The following is an 18,381-nucleotide window of genomic DNA, read 5'->3' on the forward strand; positions in this document are numbered from 1 at the left end:
TGATCTGAATACTGGCTTTTTTCAGGAGCTAAAATTACTCTATAGTCCAAACAATGGACAGATCAAATAGAAATGGCTTCCAATGAAGACAGCAGTTAAAGCTTGAGGAAGAGCTTTTCAGACTGTCTAGGTCACATGAAAATACACTCTCATTAAGCATTAAAGACTAACGGCTTAATCATCCGAGTCTATTGAGATCCCCCTTCTCTGCCTGGACCATAAAATGTGGCGTCTTTGAATGATCTGGCAGTTTATGTCTATGCCTGTTTCCCAGTGCTAGATTAAGATAGCCTCTTTGATCAACTGTCTGTGTGGCCTATTTCAGGAAACCACCCTTTACTTACGGGATGACTTGGGATTTGTCCCTTTAACCCTTCTCTCGTTTTTAGAGTTACTTTTAGTGTAAAAAAAAACGCTCTGAGGAGGAGTAGTTGGAACCCTCAACTATGTAGTTGCATGACTCATACATGTCACCAAAGGAAGTCTGACAACAAGGGTGTGATAGGGTTGGCTTTTTACAACAGATCGCATTAAGCATGTTGCTGCCATAGACAGTTAAAGAAGTGGACAAAGTGACACCGTTGTTTTCTACGGAGCCAGTGAAGGATATTAGAAGCACTTTTCCGGTGAGCGCTGAGCGTTACTGCGCAGCCTCCAACTGAGAGAGACGACGTAAATGTGACGTGAGCAACCTGTCTGAAAGTTGTAAGTCTTCTGGTAGCTGTGCTAAGAGAAATCTCAATTATTCCAAATCTTGCAGAGACGGAGAGCGTAGGTATATATTAGGAGATAACATAGACACAGGCTAATTACTGCTAACTAAAATGCTAGTTAACATTAGTAATTCATCTTAAACAGCTAATTTAAGTCGAAACTGCCTGCAGCTTCTCCTGTATTGTACGGTAATTCCTCTACTATACACCGGTAAGTCGCGTGGTTATGACCCAATCGTTAGCCTATTTTTTACAAAAACGTCTGCTACGGAGCCATAACGTGAGATACAAGGTAATGGAGCCTTTTATAAATTGTTGTGTTTCTTTAGAAATAAACAATGGACAAATAGAGTCTTTAAACGCTTCAGATGTAAAGTTATTCGCTGTCAAAGTGACGTCAAAATGAATGGCAGTCAATGGGATGCTAATGGCGGGTGATGGCTCCATAGGAGCTACGCTTTGTGGACGCTCGCTTACCCCCTTGGTTGCTGCATTAACGACTCTGACTTATTTTCTTCAGCTATTCACAAGGTATTATGGGTAGCTCTTAATGCCAAGAGCGATGGTGAAAATTGACACCACAACATTTTATATACAGTAAACACAAAATCAGAAGGGGATATATGGAAGGTGAGGTTGAAAGAAAAAAAGGAAAGCAATACAGCATCACAGCCACTAATATTTAAACATGCTGAAGACCAGATGGTGCTGTCCATGGTACTGCACTGAGTCACAGGGTTCAGTGTGACTGAAAATAAGCATGTAGTCTGCATGTAGAGTTTTCGAACCTGCAGTGCTTTACACCGGAATGAAGCCAGAGAGATAAAGCTATCAAATGAATCCAACAAATTGATTTACACAAGCTGACTTCACCCTTTTAAAAAAACAGTGATGCCAAAATTGTATAGGCATAGTTTTGCGGAGCATGGCTTACATATAGAAACTAAGAATTTGCATTGTTTTCATCCCCTCTCAACTTCAATAAACCTACAGGATTTTCACAAACACTTTACACATAACCTGCATTGTCTAGAACACTTTACGTACATTAAAGACTTACATATCTTCACTATCATTGATTAATCTGCAGACAATTTTCTCGATTATTCGCTAAATAAAACCAGGGAAGTTCTCACTTTTGAGTTCAGCGATTACTCGATTATCAAAATTGTTTAATCGACTATTGTTTCAGCTCTAGAAACAGTATGCGAATCTCGACATCAACAATACACACTCGGCAACTAACAGCAGTATTGTGAAATTCAAAGAACTGTAGTACAGTATAGGCAGATATGAAAATAGCAGCTTGATTGCATATGTGGTCTCATTAAGTAAGAGCAGAATTGATGTGCACATTATATAATAACAAAGATGACATGAAGATTTGTGTAAATGAACTTGGAAGCCATTGATATCAGGGGGCAAGTACACATTTATTTTTGTTGTGTAAACATTTCTGAAGGGGACCGACTCACAGTGGCTCTACTTTGCATGTATAATGATCTTTTTAGGGCAAAAATAATAAGCGTCATTGTTCTGTTTTGCTTTTAAAGCAGACTACATTGTGCTTTTTATTATAACACAGACACTGCAATAAGTGACAGGGTGACCTTCTAACCATTCATGACACTGAGGAGGCAGTGAAGAGCCACTGTCCACGCTGATAAGAATGGAGGGGGAAGCCAAAATAGTACAATAACCAATCGTGGACGACATAAAAAGCAGCAATCAGCACCTGTGATGCAAATGAGAACTTTGCATGCAAGATTATTACCATTAAATCCATTTAAATTGAATTTGGACAAAAGCAGGGCGCCGGCGAGGAACAACAACACTGCAAAGAGAGCTCGCAGAACAATTGTAGACAACAGGAGAGAGATGGTGAAAGAAGCAACTCTGGCTCAATCCACCCTAGTTTCCGAACACTAGACAATGTGTGTTTTGATTGGCCCTTTACTTTATTCTAAACAATACCTTTATCTCTACTGACTGGGCTAACTGCCCAACGATACGGTAAAACAGGAAAACTCATTACTGGCTCTACAGTAGCGCTCTGCCCTCACCCTCCTTAGACAAGGAGCCACAGCTGGAACGGATGATAAAACTTGGACTCCTCATCGTCATGGTGAGATCAAAGTCGCAGGCTTTCTATTTTTAAATTATTGGACTCTGGCTCTGTTGTCGCTGACTGAGCTCCATCGCCAAAACAATTCTGTTTCTTCCTGGCAGTAATAGTACTGTATGTGCAGAGGTTTATGCAGACCAATGTGCATGTATCCAACCTTAAAACACCAATGACTGCATAAACAAAGACAGCTCAGCTTCTTTACAGTTAAACTTTGCATCAAACCATCAATGAAACTATCTTTCCTCTACTTTCTGACATTAATTAAACTATGCTTCAGTATTTACTGTAGAGTGCTTCTATTTTGTTGTTTCTACCTAGCCTTCAGTCAGTAACATTGGGCCTGCATGAAATACACACAAGCATTATCGACTTCTACCTATTTTTCATTCAGTTTTAACCAAGGTCCATTCTACAACTTTCCTTTTAAAAGATACAAACATGAATACTCGCTTTCACAGAAACACACAAGGACAAGGGCACGTACCGTACAAATTATACAGCAAAAGGAAAGTAGTATAGTAGCCCACAATCTGGACATGCCTATAATACATAAGTGAGGGTTAGTTTTGAGATATTTTACAAACCATACTTTTATTGTAAATAAAAAATGTGCCTATTTTAACAGCATTTCCTCGAAATTAGCTATACAACTGCTTTTATTACAGCACAGCCCAAAGAGGCAATCTGAAACAAATGCAGTTTATAATTTGGTAGTAGTTCAGCAGTGCACATCTGGATTTTGCTGAAAATTAGGTGGATATCCGTATTAATGGGAGATAATCCCTTGAACACGTCACATAGGACTAAAATAAATGACTAGTGACAGAGTTCATGTAGTGCAGCCTGGTATTTTAGTGTATGAGGTGAGAGTTCACTCTGATAAAGATTTAAAAAAAATAAAAATAGCACAACGTGCAGCATGCAACACCAGGTTTCATGTGTGAATATACAGAAGGTGTACAGCATCAGCACTGGTGCCCGGATGTCTAAATTCACAGGGAGGAAACACAAACAGTCTGCACCCTGTACAGAACCCACTTTGTAAGTGATCTTTGAAGCGCATCCTGATGGAAGATCTCGCCTCTGTGGCGCTATTTATAGCTTGGTAATACATCAGAGGTCGCACCTACCATCTCAACAGAACCAACATCTGCCTGATACATACTGGCTAATCCAACATTGACGTTAGCAGGCATCCAATATTGTGGTTGGATGCAAAATCTTGCAATGTCTTGCAATGTGAATCATTTAATTTGCTCATTCTTATACTGACGTCATACTCATCACATATGTAATAATGTATTTAACTAGTATAATCAAATGTAGCTTGGAATATGCTACTCACTGTTCAACAACCAGTACAGTGGTACTGACAAACTCAGACTTTTGGTGTGACAAGATGATAGTAACAAGTAGAAGGGGGCACGTAACTCCTCTGTCTTTCATAAAACCATAGTGCACAAAGTGCTGGCTAATCTGATCTGTCTGAGCCAGCTCAAAAGCAGCCAGTCAGTCCATCAGGCAAACAATGAGAGAGGCCACAAGATAACAAGATAAGCCAGGGCCGGCCTGGTGAGGTGGTCCTGAGGAGGGGGCGGTGCATATGATGAAAGACCCTCCTAATGCCATGTACAGCCAGAGCAGGCCTGCACTGCTGCTCTTAATAAATCTGACTTTATGCCATTTCAGGCCTAAACTGAGCTCTTCAGAAAGGGAAAAATCTATTATAATGGCTGTAAAAAGAAAAGGTATTACAGATTGGAATGGAAAAATGCTACTTTTCTGTATTCACTGTGAAGTGTTGTTAAAATGCCAACATTGATTGGCTTGGCTTTCTGGACATTTTTGTATTTTTTTGCACACAGAAAAAAAAAAGAGTTGGACAAATGATTGCTTCAGTGGGGAACCTGAAGCATGCAAAGCCAACTGTAGCACGCACACATCTGTTGCTTTACCAGTGACAAATGGCTGAAGCAGAGACAACCTAGAGCTAGTAATATTCATACTCCTCCATCTTGCACTGCCATGATCTTCCAAACTTGTGAGGCAAAAGCAGGAACCTTTAGTTCTATTGTGGCCTTAAACTGTCTGTATAGTAAGGATTTACTGAGTGTGTGGGTGTCAGACGTGTTCAGATAGGGCGGAAAAGGCATCATGCGTTGGTGACCTCCTTCGGCCTTTCTGCACATACTAGTGGTCAGCAATTAGTCCTTTGTGCATGGGCCCAAGTTGACTCTGTCCCGTTAAGTCACTAACACCATCATACTAAGAAGCTTAACTGTAAGAGAACATGCAACAATTAAGAGCAGCAATATAGTAAAATGACACCGTCTTTGACCTAACAACCCTTGTAGCTCGAGACTGTCCTCCCCCGGGAAAAAAAACACTCCCATACTGTAAGTTGTTTGTTGAAGCAGCAATTATAACTTATATTTACGTTTATAGTGGCTGTGCCCTCTAGTGGCCTCCCGTAATTATTAGGGGAGCAAAGCAGGAAGTAAGGTGGCGTATAACAGTGCCAAAATCTGTGCAAGGTGGGAGGTTATGGTGTTGAATGGGTCAAACAAATGGGATTCGATTCCTGTTTGAAAATAAAACTAAATGGCTAATGATTTAACCCAAACCACAATCTTTTTCTAAACTTAACTGAGTAGTTTTGGTGCCTACACTTAACCAAGTAGGTTTTGTGCCTAAACCTAACCAAACTGCAACCATTTCACAACGTTAACCGCGACCGTTACATTCTGTAGTTTAGATATGAGGACAGAAAACACTCCTGCTGTGGGTCATATTTCCTGCAACCTCTAGGGGCGCTAATTTATGATTAGAGAGTAGGAATAAACAACCTATAGCGTCGTATGGACAAAAGGATTTGTTGTGTAACTCACAGGCCCAAGATGTGTGACATTGTAGTCATCATTTGACACTAATGCAGAGGGGGGACTGACATGACAGATGTGTCAGAATAACAATAGCATGCAATATTGCAGTCAAACAACAAATAGCCTCCAAATAACGTCAAAACTGAATATTTTAAGCTTCTCAAAAGATAGTATTTGTTGCACTGCAATGTTTTGTAGGCCTATCCTCTGGAGTCAATACAAAATCAGTACTTTCAAACAATGACACTTCCTCTTAAACTAGTATTTGGCTGTGTTATCTTAGGATATTAGGATGTTATCTCTAGATTTGAAGGTCCCATATTATGCTCATTTTCAGGTTTATACTTGTATTTCGGTTTCTGCTGGAACAGGTTTGCAAGCTTTAATGTTCAAAAGACAATATCTCTGAATATACCTGTATTCACCCTCCATTTAAGCGCCTGTCAGCTCTAACAAGAAAAACAGTCATGTGTCAAACCCCCAAAATTCTGATTACAAACAAAAATAGATGAGAGAAAATACAACCAGTCCGCAGGATTGCATCTCATAGGACTTAGAGTGGCAGAGGTGGCAACCTAATTCGCTGGGCTAAGGCAGAGTGCCCTTGTTGTAAGATTAACCAGCAGCTAAGCACTCATTAAGTAAACAAATTTATTAGGCACCAATCAGGCCAGAACTAATAGGTAAATACATCCTTCTAACATCTGTTTGGGTCAAAGATGAACAAATGTCATGCACTGGATATCAACTGAACTGACAACTCTGAAGCAGGATTACATGAGTTTAATGTCTTGATGTTGATGATATCTAACACTTTTGAGTAAAAGCTGCTATTATCAATATGTTTTTATGTTAACAATGGATCAAAGAACTATGTGAATGTGTAAGAGGTGAGTGAAAGTAGAATCTGCGGACAATTATCAGCCGGTACTACAGTTCCCCTGACAGGGTTTTAGTGTCTTTCAGCCCATTGTTTTGGTTGTATGGCCCACAACTGTGCTGTTTGTTTCACTGTCACCACATTAATAGCATCATTTTCAGTTGCAACTGTTTTGAAAAAGCTCTAACAACCAACTGTATACTACCTGCCAAGCACTAAACATAAGACAGACACAGTTAGCGAGTAGCTAGTGAAAATAGTGGAGCATTTAGCAGCTTAAGAGTCACATATTTCTTTTAGGAATTGCTGGAGAGCAAAACAGAGCGAAAGGAAAATTGAATATTGTACTTAATTCATTAGGTGGCCAAAAACACGACTCCAAATGAAAGCTAATGTTGCTTTGTGTCTGCTGAAAGTGGAAATAAGCATCTGTTTGTTAACATTGCAAGATCAACCTCAAATAGGATAATAGGTCAATGTTGTGTTAACAACTTGTTTCCGCTGCTCCCAAGTGGCCACAAAAACAGTTAATGCAGGTTTAAGTGTAATTTGTTAACAGTCACATTAAGAGGAAAAAAAATTATCTTTTTTAGTTTTCAGCATGGTATGGTGGCAGGTTTTTTAGGGGTGCAAGCAGAGTTAATTTACCACATCCATTGACTGGGAGCTGAGGTTCTGAAACTTTGTGTCACGTTGTCATCAGTGGTAAGTGGTTACGAGAGAGAGAACAAATCCACATGTTGTCACTCCCCAAACTATGTGAGGTGCTGAACTTCCTCCTACCTGTCTCAAACTTAATGTGCTGAAAGCAAAAACCTTTGCTATCTTATCAGCTGTAATTCCAAATCATTCTAAGTGCATGGAACTTTGGAGCATTCATGGTTGTGTTAACTGAATTGAGAGATTATTGTAGATTACATAATTAGGCTGACCATTTATTGACCTGCTGTAAAACAATGGCTTTAAATAGACCTAGCATCCACTAAGATGTGACATTTCTTTTGTGTTGTATTGATAATGTTCCACCTCATCCCTGGGCTAAAAAAGGAATGACACCTCTGAACTGTCAAATGATGGAAAAAGCAAGCCCTCCTCCAACCATTTAACACTCCGCCTGGGAGCTATAAGGCATTATTTTGGAGAAAATAAGAGAAACAAAGCCAGCTATTTTTACGTTACCAGGAGCAGAACAAACAAGTCTCATAAAAGAAACTTTTCATGTCGATAAAAAAGAGAACGCAGTACTAGCAGTTCTGTAGTGAGAGGAAAGGCAGCGGTGGCAGACAGTACAAAATTGACTGACGACTGCTAAATGCAAAACATCACACTGTCCATGTTGCTCTCGGAATTGAATTGTACATGGTATTTATAGCATACATTGTTGATGGCCAACTGCCAATTACCAACCGAGCAACCTACACACTTTTATACTTAGGGTGACACCACTTCTCTTTTGCTGTTGGCTGTCTGTGTTTCTGCCTATGGTAGCAATGTAACACACAACGGGGACGTCCCAATATCATAATGCATGAAATAATCTCAGGAAAGCCCATTTTAATCAAGTGCATGGCCTCAAATAATACCCTATTGTCCTCACAATGCAATACTTTACACCTGAACGGTACTGTATGGAGGATTAAGGGCACCTTGGAGCTCAGTCATGACAGTGAAATGATTAACTTATAAAAATAAATAAAAAAAGCTGCTCTCAGTTCATAGCAGTGAATGTCGCTTAAAAATAGAAAGAAAGAAAAAAAGCACAAAACTAGACCCTCGATCATATTTTTGCAGGACACTTGTCCTTGTTCTCTTGTTTTACTCCCATTACTCATGTATGGATTTACACACACACACACACACCTGCTAAATTGCCAATTAAATCTCAAATTAACAGGTCTTGAAATACATGCGTCCCCAAAGTGTCAAAGCTTGATTAAAAAAAGGTGTTTAGATGATTATAGTCTAATAATATTTGTGCCTTTCTAGTTCCATTAACCCTTGTAGACCCAGACTACAAAATAAAAAGAGGTTGACTGATAACCTATTTCTAGTAAAATAAAATCTTTAGACTGTAATGATGTTAAATTCATTTATTTTATATGTTTTCAAAGCAGGGTGCTGAGAGGTGCAGACATGGGATTGTTACCCACAATGCAAGAGAGGAGAGGCTAAGTCTGCTGTAAGCGTCATAGGAGATGAGACATGATGGTGGGGTTTGATCGACTCATCTGTCTCGCACTATTTCTTCCCCCCATCGAAAGTTACACACACACACACACACACACACACACACACACCACACACACACACACACACACGTTGGTACAAGTACCCAGAATCCATTGCAGCTCAAGGTCACCGGAGCATTCTCTGGCACTCAGCCTGTGCACCTCAGTTCTCACTCGTGCACGCCCTAGATCAAATTAGTGTGGCAAAATAGGCTCTACAAAAACTAACTATTTTCATGCTTGCTTTTTTAAATGAAGAGAGGCTTTCATTTTCGCATTTTGGTTGAAAAACTGCAAATCAAGAGAGTTTCCCCCCCCCCAACAACATTGTGAAACCAGCCCTTTAAATATCCTTTATGTACTTAGAATAAATCCTGATTTAATTAAAGCTTTACAATACAACTTTCACAAAATGTAATTTCCATCTCATGTCATAAAGAAATCTAAATCCATCTGGATAATCTCTACACCGGTATCAAATTGCATTGCAGTGTCTTTTGCCCTCAAGTATCATTGAGGGGGTGAATGTTATGTGAAGTAACAATGATTTCTATGGTTTTTGTCTATGGAGTATTCACTGTTTATGCTGTTGAGCAAAAAGTTAAATAATACACCGAATGACTGAATTGAATGAAGAACCTCCCTTGAGAGCAAATATGGAGGAACAAAGAACAACCAAGACTACCGCAGCAATCCTGAAGCCATTTACTGCATGTGGTGCACCTCGTCATGCTGTATGTGATTTGCATGTTTACGAAACTATTTAAATGCAATATTATTTGAGGAAATTGTTAACTGGGGAAAAAATAGCTCCTGAGATTTTCCAAGGGATTTGTTTTTCAGACCAGGACACAATTTGTAGAGCTTAACCCAGAATTACACATTTGACTTTTATTAATCCCACAGTGGAATACTGTATGCCAGCCCTGTGTAGCATTGTTTAAACCACATTAATGCATGGTCAGTTTAGTTGTTGAAAGTCCTCCATATTTACACCTGCATAGTTCCTGTATTTTTAATCGAAAGTAATGCACATGTATGCCATAAGTCAGTCTCATGAAACATATGTTTTACATGGCTTGTTGAATATATAGGTTGAATAGGACATCTGTGACACACTGGTCTCATCTGAAAATGACCATTAGGTTGATGAGAACAAAAAAAAAGATGCATGGAATTAAAAGCATGTCTCCATAAACAAACTGGTTTCATCACAGTAAGCCTGACTTCATTAAAATAACAAATCAGCTGCATGAGATGTGTAAAAGGATGAGTGTTTGTGTTCCCATCCCAGAGGAGACATGGAAGGTCATTTCTATCAGCCATATACTAAAACTTTTATTACTATACACCTATAACGTTAACGTCCTCAAAGTCTGACATAGGGCTGCTCGATTATGGAAAAAATCATAATCACTATTATATTGAAATCCCGATTATTTAACACGATTACTCATTGACTTTTGGAAAGATGTTGCAATTATGGAACTTAAAAACCAGTGAAAAAGTTAAACAAATCAACAGTGAAATCACCTTCAACTGTGAAATGTCCCTTTCATTCAGAAGTCAAGACAAAATAAGAGTTTACTTGCAAAACATAATGTGGAAAATAATCGTTTTTCTCGATTATTCTGTTTTTGTGATCATAAGGAGCCAAAATCGTAATTGTGATTAAAATTTTGATTAACTGCACAGCCCTAGTCTGACATTTCATATACACTTGTATTTTCAGAGCAGATGGTGGTGAAGGGAAGTGGGAGAAAAATACGGCTCAAGAAACCAACTCACCTTTGGCTGTACTTCTACTTCTACCACTTGGTTCTTGTTCATGCAACCCTTGACGAAGTTCTCGACTGTGCTGTTGCACTTCATGAAGATCACGTAGGCGGCGTAGGCCGAGAGTAGTGTGATACTTTCCCACATGGAGATGACGTTATCCAGGAAGAAGATGATGAGCATGATCAGATCCAGGATGTAGAAGGAGACATCTCGGAAGAGAGGCCACCATGTTAGGTTGAGGATCTCCTTGGAGAAGATGGCACACATCCCAATCACAAAGAGGATGTTGAAGACGGCCGAGCCAACGATGGTCCCGATGCCCACGTTGCTGTGTGAGATGAAGACACCGATGATGGAGGTGAAGAGCTCCGGGGCTGAGCCGCCTGCTGCCATGAAGGTGGCACCCGCTACGTCATCCGAAATGGTCAGCTTCTCTGTGATTACCGTCAGTGCTGGGACAAAGAACTCGTCACACACTATGGCTAAGGCAATGAACATGTAGATCATGCCAAACATGTGGAGGACCACGGCTCCTTGGCGCCTCTCCGCACGAGTGAAAAGGTCTGGCGGGTACTCCCCCTGGCTCTCGTTGAATTTTGCTGTAGATTTCATAGCTGTTGGCATGTCGGCTGACACATTGGGGTCCCTCTGGTGTTGGGTGAAAAGTAGAGTCCTGTGGGGGATCGACTGGTGGAGACTTTCCTGGGGGAGCACTGACTCACTGAAACCCCCTGAGCTCCAGGTCAAGGCACTGAAGGAGACAGCACTTACGGCCACCAGGCTGAGGATGAACCCCACGATTCGCACTGGCCTCAGCTTTTTCCGCAGACACCGGTGGGCCTGCCGCTTACAGGCAGCACCCAATATGGGCCTTCTCTCTAGTGCATCCATGCAGGGTTGATCTGAACCCATGTCTGTGCAGCTCGTGGTGTCCTCACTGTCAATGGCTGGGTAGGAAGAGCAGGGAGGTTTTACGGGAGACAATGCATGACGTTGTCTTCAGTTTCAAATGTGTTGAAAAGATTGTAGGTGCTTTCCAGGGTCTGGTTTGCCAAATGATGTCTTCATATTAGCCTCTGCTGGACAATGTCAACAGAATAAAGAAAAATTAATTATGGAACCAGAAAAGAAACTCAAGAATGTAACATTAACACCAAAATACAATTAAATTGAAATAGGATATCAAGTAAACAAGGTTTATTTATAGATTATGCTTTGTTAGTATAGTGTAATGCTACAAAGTTAAGCAGGACAGAGAAGAAAACAATTAATTGAGTCCTTAATGATCAGAAAAGTTCATCCTTGCTAATTTTGGCTTCTGTATTTGACAAATACAGATTCTCAAATGTGCGCTTCTGTAGCTTTCCTTTTTACATAACATTGTAAACAGAATAACTGGTCATTTGTGATAGACAATACATTTTACCTTTCTTTATATGAATAAAAAAAATAAACAGCTACACTAATAAATGATCATTGTTGCTGTGGAAGTCGGTTGAAAAACCAGGACTAAAACGCCTGATCACTGCCAAGAAAAAGGTAGAGTAGGCTAGATATTCTGAAATAAAAATCAAACCGGAAATCAATTTACAATGTTATGCAGACATGTAAACTACATATCTTAAAATGCATATAATGCATGTGTTTTAAATTATCCCATGGTCTCTATTACCTCACTGCACTCTAAAATAAATCTATAATTAAGATAAAATATATATTATGAAAAAAATAAATCAAGAATTGATAACAAGTTTGAATATTTACGTGTAATTAAGTGACATAGTCCACTGTGGCCATTGTGTGGCCTTAGTACACCTACATTAGCTGCATACCATTTAGTATTCAGTAATTGGATCAATTTTTAATTGTGACAACTTGCAATCAAAAATCGGAAACCTGCTGTTTTTACCTTACCCATATCACGAAACGTGAAGGCCGACGGTTTACGGACATCACTTGGCTGCAGTCAGTGAAAATGGTCAACGCTATGACGCTGCTGCTCAGGTAAAAGCACATAAAAACACACGTCCTGTCCTGTTTGACTTTTCAATGATACACAGCCTTTTGCCTTTAAGCTCAACGGCTCGTTTGAGATGGCAGTGCCACTGACAACTCTTTTCCCTGTCTGCCCTTCAATAATGCATTCGCCCTTTCAGCTGGATCATCACACAACAAACAGCTACCCAGCATCTCCGACCAAAACAGCCCAGTATTAGTTCCCCTGGCGAGGCGCATGGTGCGTGGAGAGGCTGCAGACGGCGGCGTGCCCTTACCTTTGACAGAGGCGAGAAAACAGCCGCACGGCACAGCAGCAGGGTGGAATTAGGAAATCCTCTCCGGTGATCTCTTGCTCTCATTGAGCAAAATGTGACCGGTCTCCGCTCTCCGACGGCAGAGGAGGAGCTTTGGAGGAGAAAAAAAAACTGCTTTTCCAACTGCGTTCACCTCTCTCCCTCACAGCAGCAGCAGCAGCAACAGCATCCCTCCCGTCTCGGATGAGAGGAGAGAAAGAAAAAAATCACTCGGTCAAAAATACCTCGCTAATGTAGCAGAATATTGTGCTGGGCTGGGCTGGGCTGAGCACGTGAACAGCTTGGTTTATTAATAAAGCCAGGTAAGCGGCAGACAGCGCGTCCGTTCCTGCTCGATTCCCGCGGTGCATGGGGGCTTTGGTGAGGTTGCATTTTAAGGGAGGAGTTGCCGTGGTTACACAGCAAAGGCAGTATTTCCAGCGATTATTTTCATTTTTTTTTTTTTGTAATTTCTCTGATGACGGAACAGGTGGACATGCTTCAGCTCAGTTGTACGTTTATGTGTACGCATTAGGTCATTTCAAGGTTATTATGCAACTCAAAGATAACACGTGCGATTTAAGCTGCAGCATCATTGATTTTTTTTTTTTACACCTACAAATTATTCATCTTCTCACTTAGGATATTTCATTTTAAAAGAAATTCTTAACATTTTGGGAATTCTTATATTAGCTTTTCTTGCGTTTCATAAGAGGATTGATACACTCATATGTGTATGTTCAATATGAAGCTGTAGTCAGCTCAGCAGCTGCTAATCTTATAGCATAAGGACTAGAAACAAGAGACCTCTGTCTAAAAAGTATAACATCTCCTTACCAGCACAAGTTCATAATTATAAAATTATAACTCATTCATTTATTTCATACAACAGCCGAAGTGTTAAAAGAACAATTTCTGTTTTGTTTTTTTTTGTTTTTTTGAGGGGTGGGGGGTATTTCTTGGTCAGGTGCAGTGACTTCCTGGAGTATACCACAACTTTATTTATTCACTTCAGTTTTTGAAGCCTACAGATAAACAAACAAGATATAACAGGTAACTAATATAACCAGCTCCTGGCTCCAGCTTCATATTGAACAAACAGTGGTATCGAGCTGCTCATCTAACTCTAGGCAATTCCCAAATTCTTGAACTATTCCTTTAATATCTTGATTTTTTTTTTTTTTTTTAAATAATTTGAAACATTTCTGGTTCCAATACCAAATGGTAGAGTAAACATTTAAAGTTCACATAGAGTATGCTTCATGTGCCAGTTTGCTTTATTTTGAATATGTCAAAACAATACTATGCCTTTATCTGACATAACCATAATCTTTTCAGCCCCTCAGATTGCCATGTTTCCCCCTTATGTCAAATAAAGCCACCCAACCACTTGACATTAGTCGACAGGCCAAACGCAGACACGCAATCTCTACACAGTGTGACAGAGTATGTGTGACACTAATGGCCTGGTGCTGTATAATAAATCAGGATTCACTGACCTCATTGATTACCCCCTCTCCTCTGCTCTCCTCTCCTCCATAGCTTCCTCTTACCTAACAGGAAACACAGAGGCCGGCAGCATTGACCTGAGTTACCTCAGATTATCAATAGTTAGATTTTTTGTGACCACCATCCATTGTGGTTCATATTGGTCCAGAGTTTAAGCTAAATTAGCTCATTTGGTAGTACTTGGTATGAAAAAAACACCTTTGAATGTCTTCTGATATGTGATTAAAACTATAGTGTGTAGTTTCTGTCGCCCCCATGAGGAATTCTAAGTAATGACAACAAAACTGTCAGTGCGTCCACATGATACAAGCCTTACGTGATCGTGCACCGCCCCCACCCCTCCTCCACACAGTTGAGTGTAGCCAAGGAGGACACGGAGGATTAAAAAAACATGATGGACTCTTCAGAAGTGGTAATTATCTTCACTCGAGCTTCTGCGCGGGAAAGTCACCGGACGCCACAATCTTCTGAACATAGCCATACTGAGAAATACAGAGAGAGTTGTGTGGAGTTGATAATCTTGATTAGCTTTGTAGCAACTCATTTGGCAATGGCTTCAATGTAACTGACGTTTATTAATATCAAAAAGTTACGCACTAAAGCTTTAAATATAATATGTCTTTGAATAAGACTCCTCTGTAATAAAACAAAATCGTTCATTAAGCAATATTTTTTTCTGGACACATGACGGTGGTGTCATTCTTCTTATCTAGCTAAGTCTCGGCAAGAAAGCAAATAAACATATTTCCTAAAATGTCGAACTAACCATAAAGACTTAACCTCCATTTTGTAATGTCAATCATAATTCCATCTCACAGGACCTGCAAGTGAAATGCTGTCACATTCCACAGCCCAGAAGCCTACTCATTTTGTTCAAGTGATTGAGTTTGATTGCCTCACTACATGTATCGCCACTGGGCATCCTCTAACCATTCCCAAGTTTTTCTACAAGAACAAACTGGTGGCGGTCCTGTCAAGCTGATTAAAATGAGGATTTGATTTGTGAATGGACACAAATAGGCTACATCATTGCTGTGACGCATGGTTTTTGTCACTGAACCAACTGTCAATTTAGAGAATTAGGGCTATTCCACTGATTTTATACATGGCGTTCAGCCTACTCGACATAAGGGGTGCTACTCAGCCTGGGAAAACATTAGTATAATGTCTTCTGTAGAGCCGTTTTCTCTTATGAACTCTGGACACTGTCTGATGAATCAAGTGCGGACATTGTCTGTTGCCCTTTTACACATGTCGCACACAACAGGAGATTGTCTGTGTCAGACACGTTGGAAATACACCGTTTAGTTTAAGAGACGGTTAGCGCACAAAGTGTGCAGGAGGAAGGACATGATGCGGATTACACTGCGGCCAGGTAGCCTGTTCGTAAATTGGTCAAAAACAACCAAGTCTCTTGCCATTCCTTGAATTTGTCTGGCGATTTCAGCGTCAGCCCTCACTGACAGAAGTTCCCAAATCAAGTTGTCTCTCCAATTAGAAATTTTCATTGCCTTGTTCCGGTAAATGACCCTTCTTCTTCACCTTTGAATGTTTTTTTTTCTGGTTTCGCACCAGCCACGTGCTAGGAACATCAACATGTCCACTTGCTCGCTGTGAATTCCCCTAACAATGACTGGCTCTATTCACACTTGGGCTCAATTGGAGATTACACAGACTTGGCACGGAGCTGGCATGGTAAAGTCTGTTAAATGTCCAGTCCAACTAACTGGGACATTTGTGTTCTCACATACAGCTCCCCCCAGGTAATATCTAGATAATTTCAGGGTTGCAGTGCATGTGTGAAAGGGGTTTAGCTCTGGAGGGAGCTTTCCAAAGTTTGAAAAAATAACCCTACTGATGTCTCAGTGATGTCATCAGGGTCATCTCGGCCTGGGCTTGAGACTTGAAGTTTTTAACAGAAAGCCTGCACTATGAAGGTGTGGGGTTTAAAACAAGTGGGAATTTAGACGGCAAAAAGGGTCTAATTAAAGTAAGAAGCTTGACCCATACTAAAAAGGCATAAATTCAGGATGCTGATTCGAAATGGATCACTTTTCAAAAATTTGTCTCATGAGTCCCCAAACTTTATGGAAGTGCAATACTAAATCCATGGACTATGCCTTTATACTAGAGCTGCAACAATTAGTCAATTGATTATTCGATACAACTATTTTGATAATCTATCAATCATTCAAGTTATTTCTCAAGCAAAAACCGCAGTCAAATTTGAGAATTTGAAGTCTTACTTATTATATTAAATTCAATATGGTGGGGTACAGTCACACTTAATATTCATATGAATTTTACAGTGTTGACCTTGTGGATACACCTGGCCTCAGGGAAATGTGATAGTAAATTATAATACTAGTTTGAATACTGACTGTATAGCACACAATGGCTGATCCATTTGTTTAAAATTATATGTTTAGCTGTATGAGCACAGTACATACATCATAAAGTGCACTCTGTGCCTGTGACCCCAACTCTTCAAATTAGATCCGTCAATATTTTTGCCTATCAAATGAGATCGCCAGCCAGGCCCTTGTCAGCTCTTTTTCAACAATGGCCCCCAGTGCACACGCAGCCTCTCCTCCACTGGCCACTCCTGATCTGGCTGCATTTCCAGCATAAAAGTGATGACTGGTCACAGGTCATGTGGGTTGTGGTGGGGAGGAAGGGGTTTTGGAGGGGTGATGGTGGCAGCTGTTTTGATTTGTCTGAAATCTGTGCTGTGACAAAAACAACAGAAATTTCCATGCTGGCCCTGCCCCCCACCGGCCCACCCTCGCTTTGGCCCAGCAGCTAAATCCAAGCCTTTGTGTCCCACATAGTTGTATGGATTTGTCAGCAATGGGGCAGGGGCAGTGGGGGGTATATAGAGTGATGATAACCAAGCAAGTTTTTCCGGTGAAGAGGGAAGGACACATGACTGAAGCAAGGTATTGAATTAGCTCTATAAAACAAGTCATTTTCGTTAATAACCAACGCAAGTAGCAGTTTGATCCTGTAGATGAGGAAAGCAGTGAAATTGGAGACTCCCAAGATAAGCTTTTTCTAAGAGACCTGCACCGGATTAGCTGTTGAAAGCCTCATATTAGCAACCCCCACCACCACCACCACAAGTTTGTACAAAGAGGCTTGGACAGACCACCTGCCCCTTAGGAATTTGCATACAGCAAAACAAAATGGGCACAGGCACCATTAGGATGCTCAGATTGTAAATAGTGAATAAATGAGGCTCTTAAAATAGTATAGAGTAATATAATATACTGAGTAAATGTATTCCAAAAGACAAATGGCCTGCCTCTCTTCTCTGCATTATAACACAAAAGCAAGATTGTTCAAAGATACAGTGGGAGATATCATTTCATCTGAAAATCAGGGGTGGGTGGGAATATTCATTTTAGTGGCAGCTCTAAAGAGATTAACAAATTGATAGCCTAATCCACAGGCAGGTCTGATCACTACGTGCTGGAGCTGATTAGATGCGAGCCCACAGTGTGAAAGTGAGACTCTACTTTTACTGGTGGTCCATGTAAACACAGCATAGACAGGGTTTTAGAAATATTAAAGTCCAAGCAGCCCCTCCAAACCCAGATCATTTTGAAGAGAGAGACCTGGAATTTTACATTTTTTTTACCCTGGATATTTTTTTCATGTTCAAATCCTTTAACTGTTCTACTGTATTTTTTTTAATGTTGTACTATTGGATTTATTGTTTTGAAATACTGTATTAATGTAACCATACAACAACAGTTGTGTGTCCCAAAATAATTTTGTACCAGATTTTATGGCAATCTATTCAATCTTTGTTGAGACATTTCATCCCTTAGGAGGACCTTGACTGGCTGTACACAATTTCATGGCAATGCATCAAGTAGTTGATGAGATATTACAGTCTGGACTGGACTGACAGACCTGACTACCATCCTTACAGCCATGGCACTGGCATGGCTAAAAAAATACTTTTA

General features: G+C 40.3%; 1 protein-coding gene and 1 long non-coding RNA gene across 17 annotated transcripts in view; both read right to left on the reverse strand.

Annotated features, from left to right (window-relative positions):
• The window catches only part of LOC116039878 (sodium/potassium/calcium exchanger 2), a 45,978-nt gene extending 32,625 nt beyond the window's left edge, over window positions 1-13,353 (reverse strand). For 3 of the 16 annotated variants that reach the window (XM_035993605.1, XM_035993609.1, XM_035993607.1), the window contains exons 1-2: window positions 12,884-13,351; window positions 10,620-11,686 (exon numbers count right to left, since the gene is read on the reverse strand). In XM_035993605.1, coding sequence (XP_035849498.1) covers window positions 10,620-11,522 — 903 coding nt within the window. In that variant the 5' untranslated portion in view covers window positions 11,523-11,686; window positions 12,884-13,351. Of the gene's footprint in view, window positions 1-10,619; window positions 11,690-12,883 lie in introns of all 16 variants that reach the window. The other 13 variants (XM_035993608.1, XM_035993606.1, XM_035993611.1 and 10 more) reach the window with 9 other exon arrangements.
• On the reverse strand, window positions 383-10,613 carry LOC118493519. The gene is made up of 4 exons (XR_004895474.1): window positions 10,329-10,613; window positions 6,792-6,797; window positions 1,716-1,720; window positions 383-394 (listed from the first exon to the last, which is right to left on the reverse strand). It is a non-coding gene; the product is annotated as an uncharacterized LOC118493519 (long non-coding RNA).
• Window positions 13,354-18,381: the final 5,028 nt, after the last annotated feature.

This window comes from Sander lucioperca, chromosome 17 (genome assembly GCF_008315115.2).
Source record: "Sander lucioperca isolate FBNREF2018 chromosome 17, SLUC_FBN_1.2, whole genome shotgun sequence".
Classification (NCBI taxonomy): Eukaryota; Metazoa; Chordata; class Actinopteri; order Perciformes; family Percidae; genus Sander; species Sander lucioperca.